The following is a 13167-nucleotide window of genomic DNA, read 5'->3' as shown; positions in this document are numbered from 1 at the left end:
ATTTCTCCAACTTTCCAAATCCATAGGAGGGAGACACACATTTTTCAGTATTACTTGTAACTAATGTGTTTCTTGGGATGGGGGTTCTTGCTTGTAATTATGATCATTGTTGCACGTAGTGAATACTAGGAGTTTGACGAACTGCTGAAATTAACTTCACAGCATTGCAAAACCAGACTGAAAAATCAGTTGAACTTCCTACATCATAAGAGACCTACAAGCTTCATTCCTGCAAATGACTTTTATTCAGTTTTATTTCATATTGGACCCTTGATTTTAACATATCTCATCTTACACAAGAAAACATTTTACAAGCTCAATATATCAAACTAAGTTTTATTCTAATTCATAATTACTTGACCTTGTTCCTTAATTAAAAAAAATGTAACAAAAGTATTTTGGCCCCATATTACATTTGCTTCACATTTTAGAGAAATAAAAACGACTTTGCTGTTTTCATAAATCCAGAGGATTAGAAATGCACATTTCACTACGACTGCACAAAAATCTTCCCTTTCCCTAGGACAGTTATTTTGTTCTGAACAACCCTGGCAAATCCTGCCCTGGTTCCATCAATGGCATCCATCTATGCTACAAAAGAATAACTCTACAAACATCCTAACCGCATCAAATTATTGCAACTTCAGCTATGTGACATTTTAGAAATAGCCATTAAAAGAAAAGTCAACTTTAGGGCATCCTATTTGTCATTTTGGTTTTTGAAGCAGTAGAGGCACTGGGGTTTATTAATAAACATTTTTGCAGCTAGATTTTCTCTGCATCTGCAAGTATAATCACAGATCTGTGTCGCAGAGAGCAAAAATAACAAAAACGCTTTTGTTAATTTCACCAAAAAAAAAGGTGGGGGGCGGAGGGTTTGAGGACTTTTATGCAATTGCCAGGGAATACATCATATCCAATGCAAGAGTCAAAATCCAATCAAGGGTTTCTAGAAGCTTCGTTTAATTTCTTTCTCTCTGACTGTGGCACCTTTGTATTTATCATTATTATCATCATCATCATTCATAATGATAATACTATTTGGCGTGGCTTCCTGTTAAGCCTATATGGCAGAATATTGTAGAGAGCAGCCAGTAATTTTGGGGAAAACAAAAAAAACCAAACCCTTTGTTTCTTTTTCCTCTAAGCACATTGGTTTTTGCTGTTTCAGGGAGAAAAGCTGCAGGATTTTTCTCTTTGCAGAAGTTTTAAGGCTTGAGGCTGGGAGGAAGGGAGGGAGGGAGGATTCACAACCCTTGTTTCGCTAGAGCTTCTGCCTCCTGGAAAGACAACGAGAGAAATGTTAGCTGGGTTTATTTTTAATAAATAAAATAAAAAGACACGCCCACCATCTGATCACGCGTACAAGTAGTCCTCGACTTTATGGCCACAACCGAACCCAACATTTCGGTGGTTAAGTGAATTTTGACTCATTTCCACCATCTTTCTTGCCACAGTTGTTAAGCGAATCACTGTAGTTGATAAATTAGCAACCTGGTTGTTAAGGGAATCTGGCTTCCCAAATGACTTTGCTTGCAAGGTTGCAAAAGGGGATCGATCACATAACCTTGGGACATAGCAACCATCATAAGTATGAACCAGTTGCCAAGCATCTGAACTCTGATCACTTGGCCGTGGTGATGCTGCAAACATAACTGTGAAAAATGGTCGTAAGTCGCATTTTTCCAGCGTTGTCATAACTTTGAACGGTCACTAAATGAACTGTTTTAAGTTGAGGACTACTTGCATTAGTTTCAATAGCTGTTGGAGCAGGACAAGACCAAATAAAGAGTGTGGCCTTTGACAAACCAAACATCCCAAATAAATTCTTCCTGTTCACAATGCAATCCATTTTGGTCATAGGTAAGACCAGGAAGAAAAATTACATATTTTTCAGTAATACCACTTAAGCTTTTAAGAAGGAACAAAAAGATAATCAAAAGCTAGGATGCTTAATGTAATATTATATACTGGAACACTAAACTATTTCTATTAAAAATTCTTAGTATTCATTCTAAGACAAGACTAAAGGGACAGTCCCTGAACAAGGATGTAAAAAACAACAACAGATGAAGATAAAATGCACAAGGAAAGTGAATTCTCAGGCAAGTTTACCCATGCTCACCTATATCTGAGTATCTTTTTGCAAATTTTGACTGCTGCCAGAGAGAATCTAGGACTGTTTCGCATAATAAATAGTTCCTATTGCAGAGGAGAAAACCCAGAAAAAAAGCTTTGCTACCATGTGTCAACACAGAAGAACGAATGTTTCTTGACTCCATGGGTAACAGAGGCAACACCAAAGCACATGTGCGATGGTCTCATTGGGGTTTGTGCTACAGGGACACTGAATGCTAGTCCAAGTGTTACCTGTGGACCCAATTCTTAGTATTTCACGAGAGGAAATAAACTCAAAATGCTGCAACACTTGCCTTTAGACTTTCAAAGCACAGGAAACAGTGTTCAAGCAACTGTGGCAATACCTACCTTTGAACCAGGTGGGGCAGTCAAGCCTAAAAAAGCATAGACTGCGTTGTTCTCTCTAGCTTCAAAGAAAGCATCATAATCCTTTGGGATGGAAGAGGGAAGAAAAGAAAAAACAGTGTATCAGTGTAGCCTTTAGGAACCAGTTTGAAGTACTTGATCTTTGGGGGAAAGGAACTCATGAAGCATCATGCTTATTTATAAATATTAGTATATTTCCCAGGAAGCAGAGGAATCTATCCAACACTCAACTAAGCTCTGAAAAGAAGCTGGCTAAATGATTATTTTCAAAAAACATCCTAGAATTTCATCTTAATACTTTTCTTTACGTGAAATCTATTCTGTCCATTATATTTGACTTCATAATCGTCTTCTTTTAACGACCCCATAATCCCGTGCGGCGTGGAGTCTGGGCAACTGAATGGAGCTAGCAGACTGTTTTAATGGCCGGATGCCCTTTCTGTCGCCAATGTGGAATTTTGTTCAGCAGACATTTTCTCGCTTTTTTTAATGGTTTTTATTGTTCTTTTTCAACTTGAACACACATTAAACTTGATTTTAACAGTACTGTGTCATCGTTATTATACAAATTATTCTACACATCAATCTCATACAGATATCTACATTGATACATCTTTATATATAATCATTTACTTTCATCTATAATTTTCCTATCACCTTTATTTCTATTATTCAGCCAATTATACCAATTATCCCAAATTTCATAATACTCTGACTCTTCTTTCTCTTTAAGTTTTAATGTCAATTTGTCTATTTTGGCACAGTCTAATATTTTTTTAATTATTAATTCCTCAGTAGGCAAATTATTTTGTTTCCAACACTGTGCGTGTATTATTCTTAAAGCTGTCAGAATATGTAATAAAATATATTTAATCTTCTTTCTATAATTCCCTTTGACTATTCCCAATAGAAATAATTCCAGTTTAAATTCTATTCATTCTTCCACTATTTCTTGTAGCCAACACCATATTTTAGTCCAATATTTCTGGGCTTCCGGGCATGACCACCACATATGGTAGAAGGTACCTTGGTTCTGCCTTCAGCAGACATAGTATCAGTGTGCCCAGAGAGAGAAATACCTGCCTCTACCTAGAATCGAACTCACAGCATCCTGATTGTGAGGTGAGAGCTCCACCTCTAGGCCACCATACCACCCTTTTATAGTTGACTTCATAAGCCCATCCTTTATTCTTAGGATATTCCCTTAGTAAGAAACAAGATGATTGTGATAGGGCATTCATCCCTGGAGAATTGAACTCTCTTGGCTGGTTCAGTTACATATTGCTGGCTTCAAAAATCAATATATACTCCAGCTGGTTTGGCAAGGAATCTGATTGTTCCTGGAAAAATATTAGACCAAGTAGGTTCAGTTAGCCCTCAAGAAGTATTTCTGAATTGCGAAATACAGCCAATTTCAAATATATTGGACCGCGGTTCCCTAGATAGCAGAATCTTATATATTACCAAATATTCACCTTTTAAATTGTTGCATCATATAAGAGGGCTATGAATAGGACAGGAATCTTTAGAAAAAGAAAGCAAAACCTTTCTGAAGAATGTCTACAGAGATTCTCAGTCATCCAGGTCATGGTTGTCCCAAGGGTGTTTTTTCACGAGGCAACTTTCTGGGTTTTTCTTGGAAGACATTTCGCTTCTCATCCAAGAAGCTTTTTCAGCTGTAACTGGATCGTGGGGAATAGACTGATTTATACTCTTTACAAGCAGCTGGACATTTGAGCTGAAGAAGCTTCTTGGATGAGAAGGGAAACGTCTTCAAAGAAAAACCAGTTGCCTCTTGAAAAAGCACCTTTGGGACACCCAATTGCAGATGTGAAAATGAAAATATCTTTAGAACCCATTAATCCAGAAATAGCCGACATCTAGAAATGTCTTTGGTTCCGAACAAAGCCTTTGTGACTCTATTTCTACTCTTAAAAATAGCTTGAAAATTCTGGAATTGAACTCAGCACATCTTCAAATTGAGAAATACTGGCTTAGCTTACAGCCCAGAGACTTCTAAGGGTAGCCTGGAAGAAAAACGTCTGTTTAGCCTTTTCAGTTCAAATGAAATAGATCTGGCTTTTCTCCTCGGTCGGGACTTTCCACCTCACTTCACTCCAAAAGTTACTTGCAAATGTTGTATCCATTTGAGGCAGGGACCCTAGATTGGAGGCTTATATAGAATAAAGCTTCCTGGCAGATTTTTCAACACAGATTTTTTTTTTTTAAAAAAAACCAACGGAGGCCGTTGCTCACCCCAAGGTACTGGCTGTCATTAAAGATTCGCGGAGGCAATGGATTCCCGGTGGCTGGCCGGCTCTCTTCTGGGACATTCTCTCTCATCCATTTGCGATTCTCTTCATTGGCCGCAATGTCTTTCTCTTCAAACTCAATCTTATTGACTTCCAAGAAGCCGATCACATCTTGCTGCTGCTTTTTAATCTAGGACAAACATATATATGAATCAATGACTTTTTAGTTCCTTCTCTGTGTGAATGGGGAGAAGAACAATCTATCTCGTATATGCCTATTTATTTCAAGGGCTGTGAATTTTATTCATTTGCAGCCCGTAAGGAGTCTCAAACAGTTTGTAAATAGTCCCATGGAAGTCTGCCAAAATCCTTCAGGATAAGTCTGATCAGCACACTCCTTTATCTTCCTTGAAATGCTGCCAAAGACTAAATGTCCAAAACAATACAAATTGTTTGGCCAAAACAATACAAATTCAACACCGAGCTTCAGGTTTCAAACAGACCAGTATGAACAAAGTTGCTTCCTGCAAAGATTCCTGTCCTTTTGCTCCTCCTTTATGTCTTGTGGGAGGGCCAATCACCTCCAAACCTTACTCCCAAGTCACCCCTTTTGTCTTAACTGTTCTGGCCTTCTGGCAGCTCTGCGTGTGCATGCACTGGGAACAGGCTCCCCTTGTTCCTCTGCCTTGCTGCTGTCAGATTCTGGAGGCTCGCAAGTCAGCACATAACTCCCAGATGGCCCTGGTCCCATCTCTGTATGCAGGACCCTCGACCAAGTCCTCCCCAGACTCCCAGACTGGCCCATGTTCCTTTCTACTGTCCGACTCTGCTGCCATTTCCGCAGGCTGCCGGAAAACTACAACAGTCCTTCAACATGTACGGAGGCAGAACTCATGCTGGTGAGAGAAAATTAGCATTAGCATTTAGACTAATATACCACTTTACAGTGCTTTACAGCCCTCTCTAAGTAGTGTACAGAATCAGCCTCTTGCCTCCAACAATCTGGATCCTCATTTTACCCACTTTGGAAGGATGGAAGGTTGAGTCAACCTTGAGCCTGGTGAGATTCAAACTGCCAAATTGCAGGCAGCCGGCGGTCAGAAGTAATCTGCAGTGCTACGCTCTAACCACTGCGCCACCAAAGCTCTTGTCGACGTGCTGTCGATATGGCCCAATACTGGGTGTATGTCATTTAGTTTTAACCCTATTTATCCGATATATTTTTAAAAACAAGTTATATTTTTATGACCTATTTTATACCTATTTTACTTGCTCAGTTTTGAATGTTGTATGTCTATAAGTTGAAGGTGCTTCTGACAGCAATAAAAAAGGAAGTACCTTCTGGCTTTCTTTAGTGTCTAACCTTTAAAATCTCATCCTATTTTTTTTAAGAGAATTCAAAACAAAAACATTTTCCCACGGGAAGGAGTCTTATATTAATTCCAAAATCTTATTTAAAATCCATCTGGATCCTTTATCGGTTTGCAACTTTCCAAAATCAAACTAATAATCCATTTGCTGTTTATGTCAAAAGAAAAAAAATTCCTTAAATTCCTTAAACCTGTATTTAAAACTTATTTTGCCAAGAGTTGAAAGGAACTCAACCTATATATATAGAGAGAGAACAAGAGAGGAAACCTGGACATACATGTGTCTTCCACAATTTCCTACACAATCACAAGGCAGCGTACACAGCCATTGTGTTTCCATTTTTCCCACAACCACAACAAGTTGTGAGCTTTAATCTCAGGTTGAACAGAAAGTAAAAATCTCCAACCCTGATCCAACACCTTGCCCATTCTATCACACGGTTTATCTCAGAATGAGGGAATCACACATATTTGCTTGGGTTTGCCAATAGAGTGTTTAAGCCTGCACACATTGGTTGATCTGAATGGAACTATTTATTACAGTTACCTTAACATCAGTGGTAAGACTCAAATTCTTTTACAACCAGTTCTGTGGGCGTGGCTTGGTGGGCATGGCAGGGGAAGGTTACTGCAAAACCCCCATTCCCTCCTCACCCCACTAACCTGCTTTCCAGCTCTGTTCTCCTGTGCAGGGCAACCAAAGAAGACCCAGCCAATCAGCTGGGACTCAGGAGGCAGAGAATAGATGGGGTTGGCGGGGCCAGTCAGAGGTGGGATTTGCTGGTTCTCTGAACTACTCAAAGTTTCTTCTACAGGTTCTCCAGAACTGGTCAGAACATACTGAATACCACCTCTGCTTAACGTGACTCACTCAATTTCTGGACAGGAAGACTGAATTGTTGCTTTTGCATCAACAGTTTCCTTCTTGGAGTAAAAATGTTCAGTTGTGGTCTCCAACCTTTCCTTCCCTTGCTTCAGAGACATGAATGATTATAAGGAATCTGGTTGTTAATAAGGAAACTGTGGATTTCAAGATACACATCTGATCCCTCCTGATCAGCCTTATGCCCAGGAAGCCAGAATAAAGAGTGGCTGGGTAAAAGCTAATGAGAAAATCAGAATTGAAGAGGTGACATTTCTTCTAGTTTGAGCCAGATGCAGGACTTTTCTCAAGCAACTTTTCCATATATGGGCAAGCCAAAACAGTCTAGCCCTCCAACCAAACAGATGTGAGAGCAGCAGACAGGCAAACTAACTCCAAATATGGTTGCTGAGCTGTCTGGTATGTAGGAAGACAAACTGAAAGAGGAAATGAGAGGAAGAAATGCAAGCCAATTCTTTGGCTTTGCAAGGGACAGATGCAATAGACCGATCTTGGATCCATGGATATTTGAGGAACATTAGGGCCAAAAAGAAAGATGTGTAGAAGGATGAGGATCACTTCACTTCAACCCCTAGAAGCACACACAGTCTTATGGTGTAAAAGATCTTGTAGAGTACTCCTCTGTGTATCTGTTCCTTATCACTTTGAGTCATTGTGGACTCTTCGCAATTGGCTGGACAAGTCCCTGCAGGTTTTTTTTTTTTTTTTAGCAAGATTTCACAACTGGCTTCCCATTGGCTCTTTCCTGGAGTTGGGAGACAGGAATTGCCCCAAGGTCACCAGCCTTAGGCTTTGTGCCTAGGGTGGGACTAAAACTCAGTCTCCCCCTTTTAACCTGATGCCTTAAACACTAAGCCCAACAAGATGAGTAGAGTAGAGTAGCGTAGAGTAGAGTAGAGTAGAGTAGAGTATAGTAGAGCAGAGCAGAGCAGAACATAGAATAGAATAGAATAGAATAGAATAGAATAGAATAGAATAGAATAGAATTCTTTATTGACCAAGTGTGATTGGACACACAAGGAATTTGTGTTCAGTACATAAGCTCTCAGTGTACATGAAAGATATAAGTGATAAATCATGATCATAGCCATCATAATACATTCATCCTGAATTGCAAGTGGAATTGACAGGTTATTCTACTACAGTAGTGAGCTCCTTAGATGCACCTGACTGGCCAGTGTATGGTGCAAGTGCTGAATTAGTCATTAGCCAATCAACAAATGCCAACATAAGAATATCTGGAGCATCAGATTTTGGTTGATTTTTATTTATTTTTCTACAAAATAACCCTTGCAATCATGTTGGTTGTAATGAGGCTCAAAACTGCAAGGAAACTGCAGGTAATAAAACAAATCATTTCTTCCTGGGAATTTTAGATGCAATAGATTCACAAATTCCTTCTTTGTATCACCATAGAGGCCCAAATGTAGAAGGTCATGAAGATGGGAGATAGAACAATGTGGATGGAAGGGACCTTGGATGTCTTCTGGTCTGCTCAAAGATCTCTGATATGGAGACCCCGTATCATGCTGGACAAATGGTTATCCAATCTCTTCTTGAAAACCTCCACTGAAGCAGCACCCACAACTTCTGGAGGTAAGCCATTCAACTAATTTATTGTTCTCACTGTCAGGAAATTTCTAAGTTCTTGGATGAATCTATCTTTAATGATTTTCCATCCATGACTTCTTCTCTTATTCACAGATGCTTTGGAGAATAGGTTGGACCATTCTTTTCTATGACAGCTCCTCAAATACTGGAAGACTGCTATCATATCATCACTAGTCCTTCTCTTTGATAGACTAGACATACATAGCTCCCTCAATCATTCATCATGAGGTTCAGCCTCTAGACCCCCAATCATTATTGCTCTTCTCTGCACTCTTTTTAGAGTCTCAGGGTTTTGTTTTGTTTTTGTATTGTGGTGACCAAGATTGGATGAAGTATTCCAGGTGTATAGGATTCCACACTATAAAAAAGATGCTGAGACTCTAGAAAGAGTGCAGAGAAGAGCAACCAGGATGATCAGGGGATTGGGGACTAAAACATATAAAGAATGGTCACGGGAACTGGGCATGGCTAGTCTGGGGAAGAGAAGGACCAGAGGAGACAGGAGAGCAATCTTCCTATATTTGAGGGGCTGCCACAGAGAGTGGGGAGGTCACGTTATTTTCCAAAGCACCTGAAGGCCAGACAAGGAATAATGGATGGAAACTGAACAAGGAGAGATTCAACCTGGAAATAAGGAGACATTTTCTGACAGTGAGAACAATCAATAATCAACCCACGGAACAGAAGTTGCCTTCAGAAGTTGTGGGAGCTTTCAAGAAGAGACTGGGCTGCTATCTGTCAGAAATGGTGTAGGGTTGGGGGAGGGTTGGACTAGATGACCAACTACATGACCTCCCTTCCAACTCTGTTAATCTGTAATCTGTAAGCGTGGTCTCACCTGTGCAGCACAGAATGTACTATCACTTCCTGACATCTTCAATCTATCCCTGTTGATGCAGTCCAGGACTGCATTGGCTTTTTTGGCACCCTGCTGACATATACTTAAATGGCTGTATCACAGCTCACATAATTACCTAGAATCACAGTTAAGTAACCTAAATGCAAAACCTGGACTTTGGAAGGAAAAATATTCTAAGATCTTAAAAACAGAGGTCTCCAAAATTGGCAACTTTAAGACTTGTGGACACCAACATCCACAAGTCTTAAAGTTGCCAAATTTGAAGACCCCTGTCTTAAAAGGTCAACAATAACAAAAACTTTCAACTGGGCTTCATTTCTTGTGATAGCATTCTCCAATATATGCCTATGGAGATTCTCAGTCCTCCAGGTCATAGTTGTCCCAAAGGTGCTACTTTCTGGTTTTTCTTTGAAGATGTTTTGCTTCTCATCCAAAGAAGCTTCTTCAGCTCTGACTGGATGGTGGGGAATGGAAGGATTTATATTCCTTGCAAACAGCTCCAGGATATTCCCTTGAAATGCAATGGACTATTGCTCTTATTAACAGATCAGTAATCTGATCACTGTCTAGAGCAGAGGTGGGCAGAACTATGGGCCCTTTAGGACTTGTGGACTTCAACTCCCAGAATTCCTGAGCAAAAGAAATGTGGGAGTTGAAGTCCAGAAGGGACATAGTTCCCCACCTCTGCTCTGGGGGGACAAATGCTCCTTCGGTTGGGGACTCTTTATGGCTATTACTGAAATGACGCAGCCTTTTCTCTAATGGGCCAGAGAAGCAATGTTCCAGAGCCACGGGCATTTCCACTCGCTATCTGCTTCCTGCAGAGCACTCTCCCAATTTGCACTTGGCAAAATTCCTTTAAGTCACAAATTGTCTTAAAAGTTTATAGCGGAAACAACTCAATGCAGGAGTGAGATTGAGCCAGTCTGGAAGGAAAAGCAAGAGGTAAGCAAGAGAAACTTGGAATAGCAATGCAGTTTACAGGAGACTCTGGGGTGATTTAGAGGGAACATGTCAGCCACCCCAAGAACCAAGAAAAGACCTGTGGAGTTACTTCTGGGAAGCTTCTTTTATTGTTCCAGAGAATAGAGTAGAGTAGAGTAGAGTAGAGTAGAGTAGAGTAGAGTAGAGTAGAATAGAATGGAATGTCAAGGAGAGAATAGAATCAGAATCAGAATCAGAATCAGAATCAGAATCAGAAGAGAAGAGAAGAGAAGAGAATTAGAAGAGAACAGAAGAGAATAGTATAGAAGAGAAAGAAGAGAAGAGAACAAGGAAATTAGAATAGAATAGAATGTAGAGGAGAGAATAGAATAGAATAGAATAGAATAGAATAGAATAGAATAGAATAGAATAGAATAGAATTCTTTATTGGCTAAGTGTGATTGAACACACAGGGAATTTGTCTTGGTGCAAATTCTCTCAGTATACATAAAAGAAAAGATACATTCGTCAAGAATCATCAGGTACAACATTTAATAATAGTCATAGGGTTATATAGTCATAGGGTATAGTAGTAAATAGAATATAGGGTACAATAAGCAATCAAATCATACTAGGAAACAGTCAATATAAATCGTAAGTATACAAGTGACAAAGTTACAACCATACAGTCACAAGTGGGAGGGGATAGGTGATAAGGAGGGATGAGAAGATTAATAGGAATAGTAATAAGTTTTTTTCTCCTAGAGACGGTAATCTTACCCAAACTAAAAAAACTACAGGTAGTCCTCAAATTACAACCATTTGTTTAATGACTGTTTGAAGTTACAACGGCACTGAAAAAAGTAATTTATGACCAGTTTTCACACCTACGACCATTGCAGTATTCCCATGCTTATTTGATCAAAATTCAATTGCTTGGCAACTTATTCATATTTATGACGGTTGCAGTATCTGGGGGTCGTGTGAACAACTTTTGTGACCTTCTGACAAAAGAAGTCAAGGAGGAAGGCAGATTTCATTCCCCACTTGGACGACCCTCTAAAAGGATGCAAATGTCCAGATGTCTGCAAGGAATATAAATCCTTCCATTCCCCTACTCTCCTGTCAGAGTTGAAGAAGCTTCTTGGATGAGAAGCGAAAAACAAGAGCAAAATCCAGTTGCCTCCTGAAAAAAAAAGCACCTTTTGGGACAACCATGGCCTGGATGACTGAGAATCTCTACAAATTTTTTCACGGTGTTAAATAGCTCACTGGAAAAGAAACAGCAAGCAGAAAATGTCCCCAAAACTTTCCCATATACATTTGCAACCAGGATTCCGGCCGTCTTATTCCCAGCGGAACTGGCAGAGGTGAGGTTGAGCAAGGATGCTCCCATTTGTTCCAGGTAAAATGCTGGCTTTCTCCAAATGGGGTTGACGCACGCGAACATATGCTAACCCTTGTTTTTAAGACTCCCTTTTTTGAAATTTAGGAATGACACCTAGTTCCTGACGGGCTCATTCAAACTTCTTTGGCTGTGGCCTAGGGAATCCAGCCATTCAAATTACTTGGACTTCTGCTGATGGAGCTCAGAACAGGCCTTCTTTTCAAATGGGGAAAGAGAGGTGACAACAGGGAACAATGGACTGCTGCCAGGAGAAATTAATTTATCTGCAGGGAGCTGAGCCAGCCTGCATGTTTTGCCTTTGTTTGACATTTAAAAGAACACTAGGAATGTGCTTACTGCTCCAGATTGAAAGTGCAGCCAGCAAGAGCGCAGCTGAGAACTCGGTGGTTTCAGAGGAGAAGACAAGAGAGGCAGTTGGGGTGACATAAAGCCAACCAGTAGGCTGCAACACACACACACACACACACACACACACACACACACACACACCCAAAAAAGAAAAACCCAAGAAGCTTTCCACCTCCTGCCCAAAAAGAGGCATAACATCCATGGCCAGCAACTGTTATACCTGATGGTCATTAAATCACAAGGAATTCTTTGGAATTAAAAGAATCTGCTTTAATTTAGCCAAGGCTAAGCTATTTGGGCATGAAATTTTTAGAAGTTCTTGACTTCCTGGTGTCGGGTACACATTTCTCGCACCTGGCTGTAAGCAAAGCACACAAAAATCTAAGGAATCTATATATTTCTGTTAATGGTGTACAAAGGTTTATAGGCCAAGAATGCAGGTAAGGTTCAAATCAACAGCACTGGGGCAAAAGCTGACTTGGATTAACATTTAAGTCCATTCATATTAAGACTGCTGGAAATGTAAAAACAAAGAGGGGGATTTTTAATCATCTGTGATGGACATGTGATAGAGTCAACAAAAAAAAAAAGGAATACGATTCATATTTTAACTAAAAATATTGAAAATGGAGATAAAAATGGAAACCAGAACTTTTCCTTTTGGGCTTAATGGAAAAAAAAACTAGAGAAAAAAATTTGGAACTTTGTTATTATATATGTTGACTGCAGAAAGACTATTATATGCGCAAAAATGAAAGAACACTTTGATACCTACCACGGAAGAATGGTTGGGAGAAATCGATGGAGTTGGCTGAAATGGCAAAACTGACTATTTTGATTAAAGAATAGAATATAAGTACTTTTGTTTCCACATGGAAACCGCTTCTGAACTTTGTGCTTGAGGTGGAAAAGAACGAAATTTCTGACTTTGGGTTTTACCGATTAGACTGATAGATCTTTATAGAAAAGGATTGTTCATATTATTATGGAAAAGCAAAAGGCTGTGA

General features: G+C 39.7%; 1 protein-coding gene across 1 annotated transcript in view; it reads right to left on the bottom strand.

Moving 5' to 3' along the window:
• Nucleotides 1–226: 226 nt before the first annotated feature.
• SH3BGRL (SH3 domain binding glutamate rich protein like) overlaps nt 227–13167 on the bottom strand; it is a 30023-nt gene continuing 17082 nt past the window's right edge. Inside the window, exons 2-4 of the mRNA XM_026703049.2 lie at nt 4762–4947; nt 2488–2568; nt 227–1280 (exon numbers count right to left, since the gene is read on the bottom strand). Coding sequence (XP_026558834.1) covers nt 1248–1280; nt 2488–2568; nt 4762–4947 — 300 coding nt within the window. The 3' untranslated portion in view covers nt 227–1247. The remainder of the gene's footprint in view (nt 1281–2487; nt 2569–4761; nt 4948–13167) is intronic.

The sequence above is a fragment of the Pseudonaja textilis genome, chromosome 12, assembly GCF_049901715.1.
Source record: "Pseudonaja textilis isolate UNSWEBS1 chromosome 12, rPseTex1.2, whole genome shotgun sequence".
Lineage (NCBI taxonomy): Eukaryota > Metazoa > Chordata > Lepidosauria > Squamata > Elapidae > Pseudonaja > Pseudonaja textilis.
The sequence above is the reverse complement of the archived record's forward strand: the minus strand, read 5'-3'. Positions and strand labels throughout refer to the sequence as shown.